The 19,759-nt window shown below is 44.2% G+C and overlaps 1 protein-coding gene across 2 annotated transcripts in view; it reads left to right on the forward strand.

Annotated features, from left to right (window-relative positions):
• The window catches only part of UBE3C (ubiquitin protein ligase E3C), a 129,816-nt gene extending 110,694 nt beyond the window's left edge, over positions 1-19,122 (forward strand). For both annotated transcript variants that reach the window (XM_053608439.1, XM_053608440.1), the window contains exons 20-23: positions 3,082-3,270; positions 3,373-3,439; positions 5,999-6,129; positions 17,365-19,122. In XM_053608439.1, coding sequence (XP_053464414.1) covers positions 3,082-3,270; positions 3,373-3,439; positions 5,999-6,129; positions 17,365-17,535 — 558 coding nt within the window. In that variant the 3' untranslated portion in view covers positions 17,536-19,122. The remainder of the gene's footprint in view (positions 1-3,081; positions 3,271-3,372; positions 3,440-5,998; positions 6,130-17,364) is intronic.
• Positions 19,123-19,759: the final 637 nt, after the last annotated feature.

A 19,759-nucleotide genomic window follows, 5' to 3' on the forward strand; every position in this document is an offset into this window, starting at 1 on the left:
TTAACTGATAACTTCCTGGTCCTTTGTCTCCTATGTCTCACAAGTGCAAGCGCATCATCATTTATTATTACCTACCTTTAATCCATTTAACAGAAAGGGGGTGGTGTTTTATATATTGAAATATAATAGCTCGCCTCCTGAGGCCTGGTTAACAGATGGACTGTCAGCTGGTACAGGCAGAGGAATTAAGGTAATGAACAGAGCCTTTAATCAGAGTGGAGACAATGGACTTGAAAGCCCATTCTTCGATTTGATGGTTCCAAAACTAAGAAAGTGAATTAGTAAGAATAATTGAATCCTCATTTAAAATGTGAACTATTAAAAAAAAGCAAATCTGACAAATTTAACATTCAAGTTTAAAGCTATGTAAAATGAGAACCAGCAAACCATCCGATACAGGATAACTTAAATAGAGCTCTTTGGCAGGTTTTGAAATAGCCTTTCCGTAAAGTGGTAAAATATTGTGGGTGTAATAGCCGTTGTTCAGAGGTAGAAGAATTGTCTCTGTTACTCTAGGAATGTCAAAGCTCCCCAGAGAGCTAGAAGCTTTGAGTACATCTCCATCACTGGTAGTTTTCCCATAACTGGCATCTCTGTTTTTACCCCCATGGTTTGCTGTCTACCCAGCAGCCCCTTCTCCCCAGTCTCTCCATTCCCGACAGTAGTAGCTTTCCTTGTGAATATAGTCACTCCAGAATGTCTTCATTTATTTGGGCCTGTATTGTCTTAATCAGTGGCATAAACTATCCTCACCCATTCTCAGGAATACAGTTGTATTTTTCTTAAGTACTAGTAAACAGGGAATTTTTTTTTTTCTTTGAGACCGAGTCTCACTCTGTTGCCCTGGGTAGAGTTGCCGTGGCGTCACAGCTCACAGCAACCTCAAACTCTTGGGCTTAAGCGATTCTCTTGCCTCCCAAGTAGCTGAGACTACAGGCCCTCACCACAACATCTGGCTATTTTTGTTGTTGTTGCAGTTGTCATCATTGTAGCTGCCCCAGGCTGGGTTCGAACCCCCCAGCCTCTGTGTATGTGGCCAGCCTACCCACTGAGCAACAGCGCCATCCCATATAATCTTCTTTTCTTTTTATTCTTTTTTTTTGAGACAGAGTCTCAGGCTGTCATCCTGGGTAGAGTGCTGTGACGTCATAGCTCACAGTAACCTCAAACTCTTGGGCTCAAGTGATTCTCTTACCTCAGACTCCCAAGTCTCTGGGAATATAGGCGCCTATTACAACACCTAGCTATTTTTTAGACATGAGGTCTTGTTCTTGCTCAGACTGGTCTTGAATTCCTGAGCTCAAATAATCTGCCTGCCTCGGCCTTCCAGGATTACAGGCATGAGCTACTGTTCCCGGCCAAACAGAGAATTTTAAAAGTATCCTATCTTTCAGATTATTATCATGTGCTTATAACTATTTTGTCAGTCAACTTTGTATATGATGTCACATAATCAAAACAATTCCAAGATGGACAAAGCAGATATCACCACTTTATTAATAAGGAAAGAACTCTGAGGGGCAGAGTGACCAGTGAGAGAGGAATGAGGCAGGTCTCCACGCTCCTGCTGCGGCACTCGTCTTCCAAGCACCCTGGTGCTCCTTACGAGAGAACGTCTTAACTAGACCTGCACGTTATGAGGGTGTGGCTATAGTCAAAAGTTTTGTTTGTTTGTTTGTTTTTGAGACAGTCTCACTTTGTCACCCTCAGTAGGGTGCTGTGGCATCACAGCTCACAGCAACCTCCAGCTCTTGGGCTTAGGCGATTCTCTTGCCTCAGCCTCCCAAGTCAGTGCGACTCCAGGCACCCACCACACCGCCCAGCTATTTTTTTGTTGCAGTTTGGTCAGGGCCGGATTTGAACCCACCACCCTCGGTATATTGGGCCCACGTGGGCCCTACTCACTGAGCCACAGGCGCTGCCCTCAAAATTGTTCTTATTAACTCTTGTTTGTATATGTAAGGGATGGGCTGATTCCTTACCTCTGGTTATTACCAGTATCCCATAAATCATTATTGAAATCCTTTGCAATAGGGCGCCAGTCCCATATACCGAGGGTGGCGGGTTCAAACCCAGTCAAACTGTAACAAAAAAATAGCCGGTGTTGTGGCAGGCACCTGTAGTCCCAGCTACTCAGGAGGCTGAGGCAAGAGAATCGCCTAAGCCCTGGAGCTGGAGGTTGCTGTGAGCTGTGTGATGCCACAGCACTCTACCAAGGGCAAGAGAGCAATAAAGTGAGACTCTGTCTCTACAAAAAACAGAAATCCTTTGCAGTAGTAATATGAAAATATGAAGTGTAGGGCGGCACCTGTGGCTCAACTAGTAGGGCGCCTGTCCCATATTCCGTAGCTGGCGGTTTCAAACCCAGCCCTGGCCAAAAACCACAAAAAAAAAAAAAGAAAATATGAAGTGTAAACTGCTTGTGTTTACAAACATGAGTGATCATTTTACTGCAACCTTTGTTTCTCCAAAATGAATCCTTTACTCCCTCCCAACTTACATCACTTGTTTGGTTCATATTTTTACCTTTCTGATTTCTAATGTTTTTAAAATGAAATTGTTGGGGGGGACACCCATAGCACAATGGTTATGGTGCCAGCCACATACACCTGGCCCGGGCCTGCTAAACCAACAATGACAACTGCAACAAAAAATAGCTGAGTGTTGTGGTAGGCTCCTGTAGTCCCAGCTACTCGGGAAGCTGAGGCAAGAGAATCACTTCAGCCCAAGAGTTTGAGGTTGCTGTGAGCTAGAACACCACAGCACTCTACCGAGAGTGACAAAGTGAGACTTTGTCTCAAAAAAAAAAAAAAAAAATTTTTTTTTTTTTTTTTTTTTTTTTGCCGTGATTACATTCCTTAGTACTTCGGAGAAAGCAGGGACAGAGGAGGTTGAGGTTGCCAAGCTCTGGGGACCCTCTCAGCAGTGCGTCTTTGAATCTGTGTGGATGGTGCGTGTGCTACTTGGACTATTTTGTGTTTAGATTCTGTTGACAAAGCAGTAAGTCATATTTTTTTAACATTTCTTTTGCCCTCTGGTCATCCTTTGAGGTTTTGAGGTCTTTGTGCCTTGTACTCACAGGTAGTTGAACTAAAATTTGGTGGGAAAGACATTCCTGTCACCAGTGCCAACCGGATTGCGTACATCCACCTGGTGGCCGACTACAGGCTGAACAAGCAGATCCGCCCGCACTGCCTGGCCTTCAGACAGGGCCTGGCCAACGTTGTCAACCTCGAGTGGCTCCGCATGTTTGATCAGCAGGAGATTCAGGTACCTTACTTGCTAACTCAGGGAGACACAGGTATCATAGGAAATGAAAATGAGTTCTTAAAAGCCATGTCAAATTTTATGATTTGAACTTTTTATTTTCAGGTATTAATTTCTGGTGCACAAGTTCCCATAAGTCTGGAGGACCTCAAGTCCTTCACAAACTATTCAGGTATGTTATCACTAGTAGTTATTTTTCCTGAAAATGCTACAGATGACCATATTTCCAAAGTGATTTTCCATATAATTTTCTGTAGAGGGATTTACATGCCTCCGAACCCATACACCTGTGCACTGTTCTGCGTGTGGCGTTACCCATCCATAGTGTGGCTTCTTAGATCTCTGTCACTGAAAATTTGGCTCCTTCTAGTCTTTTGTTTTTAAAAACAGTTTGCTGGGCGCAGTGGGTCATGCCAGTAATCCCAGCACTCTGGGAGGCCAAGGCAGGTAGATTGCCTCAGCTCACAGGTTCGAGACCAGCCTGAGCCAGAGCAAGACCTCATCTCTAAAAACAATAGCCAGGCATTGTGGCAGGTGCCTGTAGTCCCAGCTACTTGGGAGGCTGAGGTGACAATTGCATAAGCCCAAGAGTTTGAGGATACTGTGAGCTGTGACGGTGACAAAGTGAGACTCCATCTCAAACAAATAAATAAAAAATAAAAATAATTCTAGCACACACATCCCCCATTAATAATAAAAGAAAAACCTAAGAAATTGGACCTCATCAAATTTGATGCTTTTTGATAAATAGGCAGAGTCTCGCTTTGTCACCCTTGGTAGAGTGCTGTGTCGTCACAGCTCACAGCAACCTCCAGCTCTTGGGCTTAGGCAGTTCTTTTTTTTTTTTTTTTTTTTGAGAGGGAGCCTCAGGCTCTCGCCCTGGGTAGAGTGCCGTGGCATCAGAGCTCACAGCAACCTCCCAATTCCTGGGCTTAAGCGATTCTCTTGCCTCAGCCTCCCAAGTAGCTGGGACTATAGGTGCCCACCCCAACACCCGGATATTTTTTGGTTATAGTTGTCATTGCTGTTAGGCAGGCCCATGCTGGGTTTGAACCCACCAGCTCTGGTGTATGTGGCTGGCTCCCTGGCCTCTGAGCTACAAGTGCCGAGCCTTAAATTGGATTTTTATGTGACCATCTCTATGAGGTTGTTTATAGAGAGAGGTTTATAGGTTGTGAGGTGAGAGTGAGATCTGTTTGAGGAAGTGCAATGTTCTAAAATTGTATTGTTGGTTGCAAGAAAAATGGCTAAAAATTATTTTTATGCAGTGTCTGGTCTTGCTGTATTTGATTCATATTCCTTTAACTTTGAATTCTGTATGTGAAGGCAAATAATACCTGAGGTCACATTGTGTCCACTATCAAGTCATAAGTTTCAAGAAGATGAAATCAATCTACTCTTTCCTTTGCCAAGAAATTGTCTTGGTTGTTTGCATTACCTTGTCTGCACTGAAAGTTTATACCTTTAATGAGCTTAGCTATTCCAGTAAATAGGTTTAAAATATTATCATATTCATTTTGGTGCCAATTAATATACTTAAGATATTTTATTGATATTATTTCTGTAGTATATTAACAATGAGGGAACAATATATTGCAATTATTTTAGTTTTAAGAAGCACTTAACCAGATTAAAGCTGTAAGTAGCAGATACTAAATTTTAGAATAGTTGTCTAATCGTGTACTGGGGTTGGTTGTTAGCTGTAGTCTTATTATCAGAAGGATAATAAGTTGTATCAGCAGGAAAGATAGTAAGATTAATTCAGACATTAAGATCACATTGGGAAAACACTTTGCTTTATTATAAATAAAAATCCCATTGTCTACTGTTTTTAGATATGTAACCACATGTAAATCCCTTAGGTAGAGTCTATAACTCAACAATGGTTTATTTTTAACCACCTGCATAGTTCTTTGAAAACAGAATCCTTTGGGGGCAGCACCTGTGGCCCCAGCCAAAAGTGCAAAAAAAACAAACCAGAATCCTTTGGCACAGGCACAGTGGCTCATACCTGTAATCCTAGGACTCCAGGAGGCCAAGGCGGGCAGATCACCTCAGCCCAAACAAGAGCTTGACCCTGCCTCTGAAAAATAGCCAAACATTGTGTCAGGCACCCGTAGTCCTAGCTACTCAGGAGGCTCAGGCAAGAGAATCCCTTGAGCCCAAGAACTGGAGGTTGCTGTGAGCTATGACACTACGGCACTCTATTAAGGGTGACAAAGTGAGACACTGAAGAAAAAAAACAGTCCTTTGGAATATCTTTCCGTTTTCATCCCTGGTGACCAAGTACCTCTTACTCTGGCATTTGTCTGCTCCAATCCTTATAAAGTTTCTCCTTCCTGAACTTGGCCTTTGGTCTGGACATCTCACTAGGGCAGGAGGCACATGATTCTGAGTTTCAGGTGCAGTTGACCCTTTGTCTCCATGTTCGTGAATTCAACCAAGCACAGATGGAGATACTGGGAGGAAATGGATTATGTTAATCTGTACTGAACTTTTGTCATTGTTCCCTAAATTACATGGTGTAACAACCATTTACATAACATCTACACTGTATTAGGTATTATAAGTAATTGAGAGGTGATGTCAAATTTAAATGCAGAGGAGGTTGTTTATAGGTTGTGTGCAGATGCACGTCCTACACACTGTGGAAGGGACTGGAGCTTCCATGGACTTTGTCATCCGATGGGTGAGTGTGCTTTGTTTTTAATATTTGTTCATTTTGTCATAGGAGGCTATTCTGCTGATCACCCTGTCATTAAGATCTTCTGGAGAGTGGTAGAAGGTTTCACTGATGAAGAAAAACGCAAATTGCTCAAGTTTGTAACGAGCTGTTCTCGACCTCCTCTCTTGGGGTTTAAGGTATGCAACCTTCATGCCATTTGCTCTGAAGGCCAAATTGAAATGAGAATCAGCAGGACATCCAGTCAGGTTAGAGCAGTGGTTCTCAACCTTCCTAATGCCGCCATGTATTTTCGTTGTTACAAAGGGGATGCAACCCACAGGAGAATCCCTGAGTTAGAGGGAGTCATGCTGGACACATTGTTTTCAGGGAAATCATACTTGCAGTGTGCCATGTGTTTTATGATGTCAAATGTATCTTTTACTCTATTTTCAGTGAGATTTTTTTTTTTTTTTTTTTGTAGAGACAGAGTCTCACATACCACCCTCAGGTAGAGTGCCGTGGCGTCACACAGCTCACAGCAACCTCTAACTCTTGGGCTTACGCGATTCTCTTGCCTCAGCCTCCCGAGCAGCTGGGACTACAGGCGCCCACCACAACGCCCGGCTATTTTTTTGTTGCAATTTGGCCGGGGCTAGGTTTGAACCCGCCACCCTCGGCATATGGGGCCGGCGCCCTACTCACTGAGCCACAGGTGCCGCCCTTTCAGTGAGATTTTTAATCGGTTAAGTATTGGTTCTCTGCTTATCTCAGTACTAGTTTTGTTTTGTTTTGAGACAGAGTCTCACTTTGTCACCCTCGGTAGAGTGTTGTGGTGTCACAGCTCACAGCAACCTCAAACTTAAACAATTCTCTTACCTCAGCCTCCCAAATAGCTGGGACTTTAGGCGCATGCCACAGTGCCTGGTTATTTTGTTTTTGGCCAGGGCTGGGTTTGAACCCGCCACCTCCAGTATATGGGACCAGCACCCTACTCCTTGAGCCACAGGCGCTGCCTCCTGGGTATTTTTTTTGTTGTAGTTGTTTAGCTGGTCCGTGCTGAGTTCGAACCTGCCACCCTGAGTGTATGTGGCTGTTGGCCATAACCACTGTGTTACAGGCACGGAGCCACCTCAGTTTTTCTATTTTTATTTTTAGTAGAGATGGATTCTGTCTTTTTGCTCAGGATGGTCTTGAACTCATGAGCTCAAGCAGTCCATTGCCTTGGCCTCCCAGAGTGCTAGGATTATAGGAGTGAGCCACTGTGCCTGGCCCGCTCAGCTATTTTTATTTTTTTGTGTTTTATTTTTCTTTATTGGGACAGAGTCTCAGTTTGTCACCCTCGGTAGAGTGCTCTGCGTCACAGTTCACAGCAACATCAAAGTCTTGTGCTCAAGCAATTCTCTTGCTTCAGCCTCCCTAGTAGCTAGGACTACAGGCACCCACCACAATGCCTGGCTGGCTATTTGTTGTTGTTGTTGTTGTTGTTGTTATCATTGTTATTTAGCAGACCCTGGCTGGGTTCGAACCCACCAGCCCGGAGCATGTGGCCTGCACTCTTAAGCACTGAGCTACAGGTCCCCCATCCCCATCCAGCTATTTTTAGAGTTGAGGTCTCGAACCTGTAAGCTCGAGACCAATCCACCTGCCTCGGCCTCCCAGAGTGCTAGGATTACAGGCATGAGTCACCATGCCCAGGCAGTATTTCAGCTTTTTAATTTGAAAAATAAATTTGTTTTGTTTTTCTTAAGACTTTCTTGCCCTGGAGTAGAGTACTATGGTGTCACAGCTCACTGCAACTTCAAACTCTTGGACTTAAGCCATCCTCATACCTTAGCTTCCCAAGTAACTGGGACTACAGATGCCCACCACAACATCTGCCTAACTTTTCTATTTTAGTAGAGAGAAGGTCTTGCTCTTGCTCAGGCCAGTCTAGAACTCATGAGCTCAAGCGATCCACCCACCTCAGCCTCCCAGAGTGTTAGGATTACAGGCATGTGCCACCATGCCCAGCCTTACTTTGAAATTATTTTAAACAATAGAAAAGTGAGAATTGGCAAAATATCCTAACCCATACTGACCAATTGTTAACATTTTGTCACATTTGCTTTATTGTTCTCTACATAGTTCTTTTCTGAGTCATTTGAGAGTAGACTGAAGACATCATATCTTTTTATTCCCTAAATATTTCAGCACATGTTCCTGAGAGTAGGAACATTCCTGTAAATGACCAAAATTAAATGATGAGAAATAAGGAAACTTAACCATGGTTTATGGAGTTGACATTATCTCATCCACTGGTTGCAGTATGTGGTCCCAGGTCCAGCAGCTTCAGTGTCGCTTGAGAGCTGGTTAGAAATGAAGTTTTCAGTGCTTGCTTCCACAGCACAAACACCAAAATTGAAACAATGTGGAAAAGATAAGCCTGGCCCTGCATAGGCTGCCTGCACATTCTGTCTGTTGTTAGGAAGGGAGCTGTGCGGCTGGTTTACCATTGGCTTAGCTTCTCTTTTTTTTTTGTAGAGACAGAGTCTCACTTTATGGCCCTCGGTAGAGTGCCGTGGCCTCACACAGCTCACAGCAACCTCCAACTCCCAGGCTTAAGCGATTCTCTTGCCTCAGCCTCCCGAGTAGCTGGGACTACAGGCGCCTGCCACAATGCCCGGCTATTTTTCGGTTGCAGTTTGGCCGGGGCTGGGTTTGAACCTGTCACCCTCGGTATATGGGGCCGGCGCCCTACCGGCTGAGCCACAGGCTCCACCCTGGCTTAGCTTCTCATGTGCCTCCTTTCCGACTGTGCCTAAAAGACTTGCAAATACCTTGAGCAATATGTTCGAGTTCTAAGAGGAAATAATTTCTTCTCATAGTTTTATATCATAGAAATAAAGGAATATATAATTTCCTTGAAGGGGAAAAAAAAAAAGGAAAACCTTTGCAGGCTCCACTCAGACCTCCTAACTTTGCAGTGAGGCACGCTTTCATGTTCTTACTGGCCCTCGGGTGTGTGCCAGGTGTCCCAGGCTGTCTTGCAGAGATGTTGCTTCCCTGACTGAGGACCACACATTGCATTGAGTTGACATGCTCTTCAGTTTCCTTTCATTTGTGTCTTGAAATGGTCCATGGATACAGGTAGATTATGTTGATAATCTGGCAAGGTGTGAACGTTCAGAGCATTATTCCTCATAATGGCCTAAAACTGGCAATAATTCAAATGTCCACCAGCTAATAATGGGAGCCATATAATGGGAGATATTCAGAGCTTAAGAAGAGTAAGTAAAAGAAGCAGAACACAAAACTACATATTGGGGCAGCACCTGTGGCTCAAAGGAGTAGGGTGCTGGCCCCATATGCCGGAGGTGGCGGGTTCAAACCCAGCCCCAGCCAAAAAAATCACTGCAAAAAAAAAACTACATATTGAATAATTCCATTTATGTAGAATTTGCCTTAGGTCTTTGAAAGTAGTTGCATATGGCCAGGTGTAGAAATGGGAACTTTTCAGAGAAATGGAAATATTCTAAAACTGGACTGTAGGGATGGCACACAACTCTATAAATTCACTAAAATTGTTGAATTACATATTTAAATATGTAAATCTGATAGCATACAAATTTTTAAAAATTGACATTGATAGGTTAGTAAGGCATCCTAGTTAAGTAACTCAGAACTGGAGCTATGACAAAACAGAGATGGAACTGGGTGCAGTGATTCACACCTGTAAATCTCAGCCCTCTGGGAAGCCGAAGCAAGTGGATCGCTTGAGCTTATAAGTTCGAGACCAGCCTGAGCAAGAGTGAGACCCCATTTCTATTAAAAATAGAAAAATAAGCCAGGTGTCATGGCCGGTGCCTGTAGTCCCAGCTACTCAGGAGGCTTTATTTTATTTTTTATTTTTTTATTGTTGGGGATTCATTGAGAGTACAATAAACCAGGTTACACTGATTGTGTTTGTTAGGTAAAGTCCCATTTACAATCGTGTCTTGCCCTTGGTGTGGCACACACCAAGGCCCCACCCCACTCCCTCCTTCCCTCTCTCTGCTCTTCCTTTCCCCACCCCTCCCTCCTTCTTTCTCTCTCTGCTGAGCGAGTGTATTTTAAATGGGAAGAAAGGGCGGCGCCTGTGGCTCAGTCAGTAAGGCGCCAGCCCCATATACCGAGGGTGGCAGGTTCAAACCCGACCCCGGCCAAACTAAAACCAAAAAAAAAAAAAAAAAAATAGCCGGGCGTTGTGGCGGGCGCCTGTGGTCCCAGCTACTCGGGAGGCTGAGGCAAGAGAATCGCTTAAGCCCAGGAGTTGGAGGTTGCTGTGAGCTGTGTGAGGCCACAGCACTCTACCGAGGGCCATAAAGTGAGACTCTGTCTCTACAAAAAAAAATAAATTAATTAATTAATTAAATGGGAAGAAAATAATATTGTTGTGGTTTGGAAGCAATGAATAATAAGGATATATGAATATAAATTTAAGCTTATCAGTGAATATTATTCTATGATTATTAGTAGAAATAAAATCATTTCTCTGTCTTCTAAATTATTAGAGATTATAAAACCCTGCAAAACAAGGCCAGGTATGGTGGCTCATACCTGTAATCCCAACACTTGGGAGGCCAAGGTGGGTGGATTGCCTGAGCCAGAGTGAGACCTCGTCTCTAAAAATAAATGGGCGTTGTGGCAGGCACCTGTAGTCCCAGCTACTTGGGAGGCTGAGACAAGAGAATCGCTTAAGCTCAGGAGTTGGAGGTTGCTGTGAACTATGATACCATGATACTCTACTGAGGGTGACAAAGTGAAACTCTGTCTCAAAAAAAAAGAAAGCCTGAACTGTTATAACAATGAATGTACTGAAGACAAACTCATCTGTCAAAAGAAGATGACTTTTAGGCAAAGTCAAAAATACTCTACTGACTATAAGTGACACACCTAAACAAGGTGACCCAAAAAGATTTAGAGACACTTCTGTCTTAGTGTATAATTCCGTCCCCTAGGAAAGGGATAGATGGACCTGGCTCGGTATCTACAGCTCAGTGGGTAGGCGCCAGCCACATACACCGAGGCAGGCAGGTTCAAAACCAGACCGGACCTGCTAGGCAACAGTGACAACTGCAACATCAACAAGAAAAAAAAAATAGCCAGGCATTGTGGTGGGTGCCTGTAGTCCCAGCTACTTAGGAAGCTGAGGCAAGAGAATCACCTAAGCCCAAGAGCCATAGGTTGCTGTTAGCTGTGACACTACAGCACTCTACCAAGGGTGGCAAAGTGAGTCTCTGTCTCTAAAAAAAATAAATTAAAAATAAAGTCCCAAATAGAGTAAGAGTCAAAATTCTCTTATCCCTGATGAGGACCACAGTGCAGTCACACCTGAGTTACGGTGCTTCTTCTGGAAGCGAGGAGACAGTCCATTATTTTGGATTTTTTTCCTCAGTGATCTAACATATATTAATGTCAAATTCGTGTTCCAGGATAAATTGTTTTTGCAGCTGTCATATGTTAGACATCAAATTTGGAAAAACCGTCTTAATATTTAGGCTTTCCGATTAGCTTGGTATGCCTGGTGAAAGGGCTGCCAGGATTAATTCAGACTTAAAGGAAGAGAATTTCTTTCAGTTAAAGTACTATAAATAAGCACAGACAGAATTTAAAAGTTAGGAAACTTCTTAGTGTCAGAGAAGAATAACATCTGCTAAAGCTAATTAAAGTTTAATATGTTTAATAAATGTGATTGTTACAGACCAAAAAATCATTAAAGTGCTGTAGAAAATTGTTAAGTTACCATCAGGCCATGTAATAAATTGATGATTTTTCTCATTCTGAATTAATGCAAATTCCTGTTGTACTGTATTTAATTATGAACAAAATAGTGCCCTTGACTCAGATTTCAATGAAAATCTTCATTTTTTTACTTTTAAGACTCCAAGTGGGAAATTCAATTAGCATTATGAAAGACACACAAAAATGTGGCTTTTAACTACACAACATATATCAGGCTTCCCATTTACTCCGAAGCTTTTCCAGCCCTCACTGGCCCCTTCCTTCAGAAATCCTTTTCTGCCTCAGATATGTGATGCTTCCATTTTAGTTTACTCAGGCATTCGAGAGAATTATTGCCCTTGTGTACTCAAGATGCTGCATAATAAATTAATAAATGTTCTTTCTGGTTCTCCTTTAGTTCCTAGCCTAACTTTTTTTTTTTTTTTTAAGGCAGAGCCTCAAGCTCTCATCCTGGGTAGAATGCCATGGCATTACAGCTCACCACAACCTCCAACTCCTGGGCTTAAGCAATTCTCTTGCTTCAGCCTCCCAAGTAGCTGGGACCACAGGCGCCCGCCACAACGCCCAGCTATTTTTTGGTTGTAGTTGTCGTTGTCGTTTGGCAGGCCTGGGCTGGATTCAAACCCACCAGCTCTGGTGTATGTGGCTGGCGCCTTAGCCACTTGAGCTACATGCACTGAGCCCTGGCCTAACATTTTTATGAGAGATTTAAGGTAGCATATAACCAAAAATTACAACAAAAAAGGGACAGTGCGCCTGAGGTTCAATGAGTAGGGCGCCAGCCCCATATACCAAGGGTGACGGTTTCAAACCGGGCCCCTGCCAAACTGCAACAAAAAAATAGCTGGGCGTTGTGGCAGGTGCCTATAGTCCCAGCTACTTGGGAGGCTGAGGCAAGAGAATAGCCTAAGCTCAAGAGCTGGAGGTTGCTGTGAGCCGTGACGCTACGGCACTCTACCAAGGATGATAAAGTGAGACTCTGTCTCTAAAAAAAAAAAAAAAAAAAAAAGCTCAGTGCCTGTGACTCAAGAGGCTAAGGCCATATACACCTGAGCTGGCGGGTTTGAATCCAGCCTGCGCCCACCAAACAGCAATGATGGCTGCAACCAAAAAATAGCCGGGCATTTTGGTGGCCTCCTATAGTCCCAGCTACTAGGGAGGCTGAGGCAAGAGAATCACTTAAGCCCAGGAGTTGGATGTTGCTGTGAGCTGTGATGTTACAGCACTTTACCCAGGGCGACAGCTTGAGGCTCCGTCTCAAAAAAAAAAATTATAACAAAAAAAAGACAGTGGTTTTTAGCACATATTATACACCAGGTATATATTTGAACATAGAGACCTGCAGAAGTTGATATAAGGATACTCAGGAGTCTCTTCATAGCACTGGTGGGCTCTGAGGTTTGCCTCCGTCATGAAAAGCGGGCTTGGCTTATCCTTCTCTGACACCTCAGATGCTTCCAGAATGGGAACAATGCTTACAAGGCAACTGGGGTTCTTTTGTTTTTTTTTGTAGAGACAGTGTCTCACTGTACCGCCCTTGGGTAGAGTGCCGTGGCGTCACACGGCTCACAGCAACCTCTAACTCTTGGGCTTACGCGATTCTCTTGACAAGGCAGCTGGTTTTTATGTTGTTAGATGTTTTGCCCTTAAAACAAAAGCAATGTTTTCATCACAAAATAATCGATAATTGTGATTAAAAATAAGGGGAAAAAATCTAGAGCCACTCACATTCTAACCATTATTATGTTTCTTTGCTTTTATTCATGTTTCTATCTACATAGTGTATGTTAATGTAGATGTACTTTTTTTTTTGGCCAGGGCTGGGTTTGAACCCGCCACCTCTGGCATATAGGGCCCGCGCCCTACTCCACTGAGCCATAGGCACCGCCCTTTTTTTTTTTTTTTTTTTTTTGGTGGTGAAGTCTCACTCTGTCACCCTGGGTAGAGTGCTGTGGCGTCATAGCTCACAGCAACTTCAAATTCCTGGGTGCAAGCGATCCTCCTATTTCAGCCTCCCTAGTAGCTGGGACTACAGGCACTTGTCATGATGCCTGGCTATTTTTTTATATTTTTAGTAGAGACAGGGTCTTGCTTTTGCTCAGGCTAATCTCAAACTTGTAAGCTCAAGCAATCTACCTGCCTCGACCTCCAGAGAGGTAGGATTTAAAGGTGTGAGCCACCATGCCTGGCCAGATGTACATAATTTTCTAATATAATTTTAGCTGTATCCTGTGTCCAGTTTTACAGGCTTTTTCACTCAACATTACATCGGGATTTTTTCCTTATGTTAAATATTCTTTGAACTATTTTTTTTTTTTGTAGAGACAGAGTCTCACTATACCGCCCTCACGTAGAGTGCTGTGGTGTCACACGGCTCACAGCAACCTCAAACTCTTGGGCTTACGCGATTCTCTTGCCTCAGCCTCCCTAGCAGCTGGGACTACAGGCGCCTGCCACAACGCCCAGCTATTTTTTTGTTGCAGTTTGGCTGGGGCTGGGTTTGAACCCGCCACCCTCGGCATATGGGGCCGGCGCCCTACTCACTGAGCCACAGGCACCGCCCTCTTTGAACTATTTTTAATGAGGCTGGGCAAGGTGGCTCATGCCTATAATGAGGGGGTGCATCAATCACATTTGAGGCAAGGGGCTAGAAAGGTTTGTGTATAGGAAGAAAGCAGTCTCTAGCTGTTAGTGACTCTCCAGGGACGGACATACACATAGACGTCAGGCTTCAAGTCTGCACTTATCAATGTCTGACTGGTAGGAATTTCAGCCATTGATATATTTGCACAGTTGGGGGCTTAAGTACATAGTTATTTACTGCTGCATTTTGGGTTGTTTTGTTTTTTGGTTTTTTTAGAGATAGAGTCTCACTTGGTTACCCTTGGTAGAGTAGTGCTATGCTGTCTTAGCTCACAGCAACCTCAATCTCTTGGGTTCAAGTGGTTCTCTTGCCTCAGCCTCCCGAGCAGCTGGGACTACAGGCGCCCGCCACAGCGCCTGGCTATTCCTTTCCCTCATTGCCCTTCTTAGATTCAGATGCCGTGGGCCATGCTCCACACACGCGCCCGGCCTGGGTGTGTCTTTGGTCTCTCCTCTGCAGTGTTCTGCCCCTCAGTTTGGCCTTGTAGGTTTAATCAGTGGGTTGCTTCTTTGTAAATCTTACAAACTCATAGTAAGAGGTCTCATCAGGTTCTAAATTTGAGTTTCTCCTTTGGCCATGATTCTGCACATGCTGTGCGTCCCACTTCCTCCAGTTGCTGTGCCAGACCCCCTGCGGTGTCGAGGCTGGTCCAGGGGTTCAGAAGTTCTTGTCACTTGTGCACCTCCAGATTTTAGCAGTCATTGATCTTTACCTCCTAATCGGTTCTTTGTGGTTATAAAACAGCCATATTCGTTTCATCATTTATTGAAATTTTCTGTAGAGGAAAACTTTATTTTTTCTCATCAACTATTTGGTTATCCTGAGGAATAGTTTTTACAAGAAAGATTATCTCTTGATTGTCTTTTGTTTACCAGTTTTTGGAATCATGAATGAATTAACTAGCCTCTTCCATTTCCAGCTCCTGTATTATTGTGAAGTCGCAGGCTTTAACGTCTGATGTGTTTCAATCCATTGCATCATTCTTTTCCATGTTCTAGTTGGCACACTTTTGGGTAAGGAGAGTCCCATCCAGTGTGACAGGACCCGAGCAGTGAGGGCCGGCTCCTTGCCATCTGGCCTGACAAGGTGTCAGCACTTGTCTTGCGCAGTTCCTGACCCACTCCAGGGGTCACTGCTTCTCCTGAGGAGCTGGACTAGAGAAGCTGCTGTCTGGTGGTGCTGGCTGCTACTCAGCCGTCGTGGTTCAAGACTTTTTTCAGTGTACAGAGAAAAAAAGGATTCATAATCAGTCGATGTGCTTCTGTTACTTTGACTTTGTGTTTGGGTTTCTTTTCACCAAAGGTGATCTTGATTCCTGTCAGCTCTTTCGCTTGACCCAGTAGTAAGTTACAGGATCTTGTAAGCTGAGTTCTGTGGCATATGGATGTGAGTGTGATGTCTGTACATAGTACTGGATGACTTTACAGCAGCAGTGCCAATAATTTATTATGACAGCATGTCTGAAAACAGTTTTAAGATTTTTTTTGCAATTCTAATACGCTTAAGATAATTCTGTGTGACTCAGCCACCAGTAAATAGATTCGTTTATTTCCTCATGCTTTCAATATTTAGCGACTCTTTTTTCTCCCGTTTTTATTACATTTACTTTGTTGGGTCATCTACATAGTTCATAAGTGAAGTCTACAAAAAGATTGATTTGAAGAAATCTGGCAACCACTGTCCGTTCCACCCTGTTTTTCCATCCACCAGAGGTGTCTGTCCTGTTTTTATATAAGCAAGTGTGTGTGATAAACTCTTACACCTTTTTTTGTTTGTTTTTTGGGTTTTTTTGACATAGAGTCTTTCTCTGTCCCCCAGTCTAGAGTGCTGTGGTGCTGTAGCTCACAGCAGCCTCAAATTCCTAGGCTCAAGGGGCACTCTTCCCTTAGCCTCCTTGGTAATAAGTAGTTAGGACTACAGGTACCCATCACACACCAGGCTTATTTTTCTATTTTTAGTAGAGACCGGGTACCACTCTTGCTCAGGCTGGTCTCAAACTCCCGGGTTCCAACGATTCTCCTGCCTTGGCTTCCCAGAGTGCTGGGATCACAGGCATGAGCCACCACACCTGACTTTCTTACATCTTTTTGTTTGTTTTGAGACAGAGTCTCACTTTGTTGCCCTTGATGTGTGGTGGTGTCACAGCTCAGAGCAACCTCCCACTCTTGGGCTCAAGTGATTCTCTTACCTCAGCCTCCCAAATAGCTGGGACTACAGGCGCCTGCTACAACGCCTGGCCTTTTTTTTTTTTTTTTTGTAGATGTGGGGTCTCGCTTTGGCTCAGGCTGGTCTCAAACTCGAGAGCTCAGGTGATCCAACCACCTTGGCCTCCCAGAGTGCTGGGATTATAGGCATGATTACACCGTACCCAGCCATCTTTTAAAATTTTTTTTTTTCTCTTTTTAAATTTTTAATCTTAAAAGATTCTTAAATCAGGGCGGTACCTGTGGCTCAAGGAGTAGGGCGCCTTTCCCATATGCCGGAGGTGGCGTGTTCAAACCTAGCCCTGGCAAAAAAAAAAAAGATTCTTAAATCTAACAAGATTCTGTTTCCCATGCACGAATGTTACTTGTCACCCTTTTGTACCTGATGCACAGTACACAGTATTTGATACAGTTCAGAGCTAAGTTGTCAGTGTAATGTTTTAAAAAGAAGACATGGTTTGGGAAAATGCGACTGCTGTAGTATCCTTTTCCTGATGGAAGCTTTTTAGAATTCCTGTGGGGCGGCGCCTGTGGCTCAGTGAGCAGGGCGCCGGCCCCATATACCAAGGGTGGCGGTTCAAACCCAGCCCCGGCCAAACTGCAACAAAAAATAGCCGGGCATTGTGGCAGGCGCCTGTAGTCCCAGCTACTCGGGAGGCTGAGGCAGGAGAATCGCCTAAGCCCAGGAGTTGGAGGTTGCTGTGAGCTGTGTGAGGCCACGGCACTCTACCGAGGGCAATAAAGTGAAACTCTGTCTCTACAAAAAAAATAGAATTCCTGTGAAGCAGTGTTGTTAACGTGCTGCTCTGTGCACTATGTTCTAGGAGCTGTACCCTGCCTTCTGCATCCACAATGGTGGCTCTGACCTGGAGCGGCTCCCCACGGCCAGCACCTGCATGAACCTGCTGAAGCTCCCCGAGTTCTACGACGAGGTGCTGCTGCGGAGCAAGCTCCTCTACGCTATCGAGTGCGCTGCTGGCTTTGAGCTGAGCTGAGCTCACTGGCGCTGGGATCTGGCCCTCTGCAGAGAGACCCGCAGCGCCTCCGCCCGTGAGGATGCACAGGCTGGACGCCCGTGGCGCTCCCAAGCTCCTTCCTTCATTCTGGCATTCCTCACTTCCTTCATTTTTGAAATAATTTTTATTACGACATGGTCACTTATTTAGATGAACATTGCTTTTCCAATAACTTAAAATAACAAATGTTATGTGCCAGGTGGCTAATTTAGTAATTTTGCCAAGAAGAGCACAGTTTTTAGAGTAGGAGCGACTCGATGAAATTAACCAAAGATGAAGCTTTGGCTTTGCTGATAAGATCAGAGCCCTCCTGAGCAGGCTCACGCTGTTCCAGGGCTCAGACTGGGCTGCGGGGTGGCAGAGATACAGGGTCCACAGGGCTGAAACGCCGACTTCCAGGAGGCCGCTGCTTCTCGTGTGGTTGGATTGTTTACAAGCCTAATTGTTAAAAATAAAGGCATTCTTTTTCCTGCTGCCTTTTCCCAAAGTGGTTAGGTTTGGAAGACAGATGACAATGGTAATATTTTATTTGTGCTTCTTAAGCCATTTCCCTGACGCGAGACTAGCATGCTGTTTGCAGTGCGCCACTGACCTGCATCAGGAGGGCTTAGATGTTACTTTCTGGGCATGAGCAAGGGGTCTTTGTCAGCTTTGTGCCTGGAGAGCTTTCAGGGCAGGTGGAGGAGGAGGGTCAGCCCAGCTCCTACGGCATCCGTGTCACCCACAATACCCAGGGACTTGTGGGAGGACAGACACTGTCGTGTCTATTAAAGTCATTTGAACCAAAGTGACGGCTGCATCTTTGTTCCAGTGCCTGCTGTGGCCAGGTCTTTATGTCACGCACTCTCCCCTGCCCTGGCTGCACTGCCAGTCTTCCTGGAGACCTTGGGGTAACTTGCCGGGCTTCGGCACACTCTCTTCCTGGTGCTTTGACACGAAGGTGGGACAGTCCCTGGTGCGTGTCCTGGGAGGAAGAGCGCCGAGTGGTTCTTGTAATAAGGCACTTTATCAGGACCTGACTTATTGCTGGGTGATTTTAGTATCTAGAAACAAAATGTTGCAAAGCATCAGCTGTCGGGACTGAGTGGCTCTGCTGATGGCTTAGCGGGTGTCTGATCCTTACTCATCTCTCTGTGTCTGGTATTTCACTGTCACTGGAGGCTCTGGGCTGTCATAGTTGATTGACCATAATTAGCAATATACTTCTCAATGTGGGAAAACCGAACGACACTTTTAAGACAATGACCATTATCAAAACAAAATGTGTAATTTCGGAATTTGAATAATAAATTAAGTGTTTAAATACTATTTGTAGTCTTGATATACAGAAATAAAGTAATTAGGGTTTATCTTTGACTTTATTTTTACTTCAGGTTGGTTTATGTTGACTGTTCAATATCTTCTTAGTTTGTATATTTTATTATCAATATTTTAGAAATGGAATATCTGGGACTGCAAGGAAATAGGCAGTTACACTTATGTGTGTTTTTTCCTCAACTATTCTGAGCTTATTTATTTATTTGTATGTTCTAATGGCTAAATATTTGCATTAAATGTTTTTTTCCCACACTGTGTTGGAGTCCTACCCCAGTCACTTTGATCAGCTCCATTCTGCTCTAGAAGAACCAGTTTCTGAATATTAACTAGTTTTACTGCAGACGTTGCTTGTCATCAGTTGATACAGCATAGTGACATAGCCTGAACAGACTCAACACTCCCTACACAGCTATAAGAGGGACTCGACCTAACAGATTCAAAGATTGTGACCTTGTTGTTTGTACCCTCACGATCTCCTGAAATAAAAAAATAAATAAAATAATAGAATTCCCGGGGCAGTGGTGCCTGTCACCAGCTGTAGACAGGCTGGGGAGCGGTGGCCTCAGTACCGTCCTTCCTGCGTATCTGTGACACTAAGGCCACTTGTCTTCCCAGGTCTCTCTTTGGGTTTCACATTAAGTTGAGAAGAATTCCTAAGGGAAGAGCCTCCTGTCTCCTGTGCTTTGTTTACCTTTTTCTGTGTTTTATCCTACTTTTTCTTATTTCTGGTAATTTTGTCCACAAACTTAAATGTTGAGATTGTGGGAGATTATTCTAGGTATTTTTCACATGCTGTATCTGCAAACAGGTATTTGCGCCGGCATCCTGAGCCATCAAGGTGGCATTAGCATGAGGCAGTGGTTTGCACACACCCCATGCTGGCTGT

Source organism: Nycticebus coucang, chromosome 11 (genome assembly GCF_027406575.1).
Source record: "Nycticebus coucang isolate mNycCou1 chromosome 11, mNycCou1.pri, whole genome shotgun sequence".
Classification (NCBI taxonomy): Eukaryota; Metazoa; Chordata; class Mammalia; order Primates; family Lorisidae; genus Nycticebus; species Nycticebus coucang.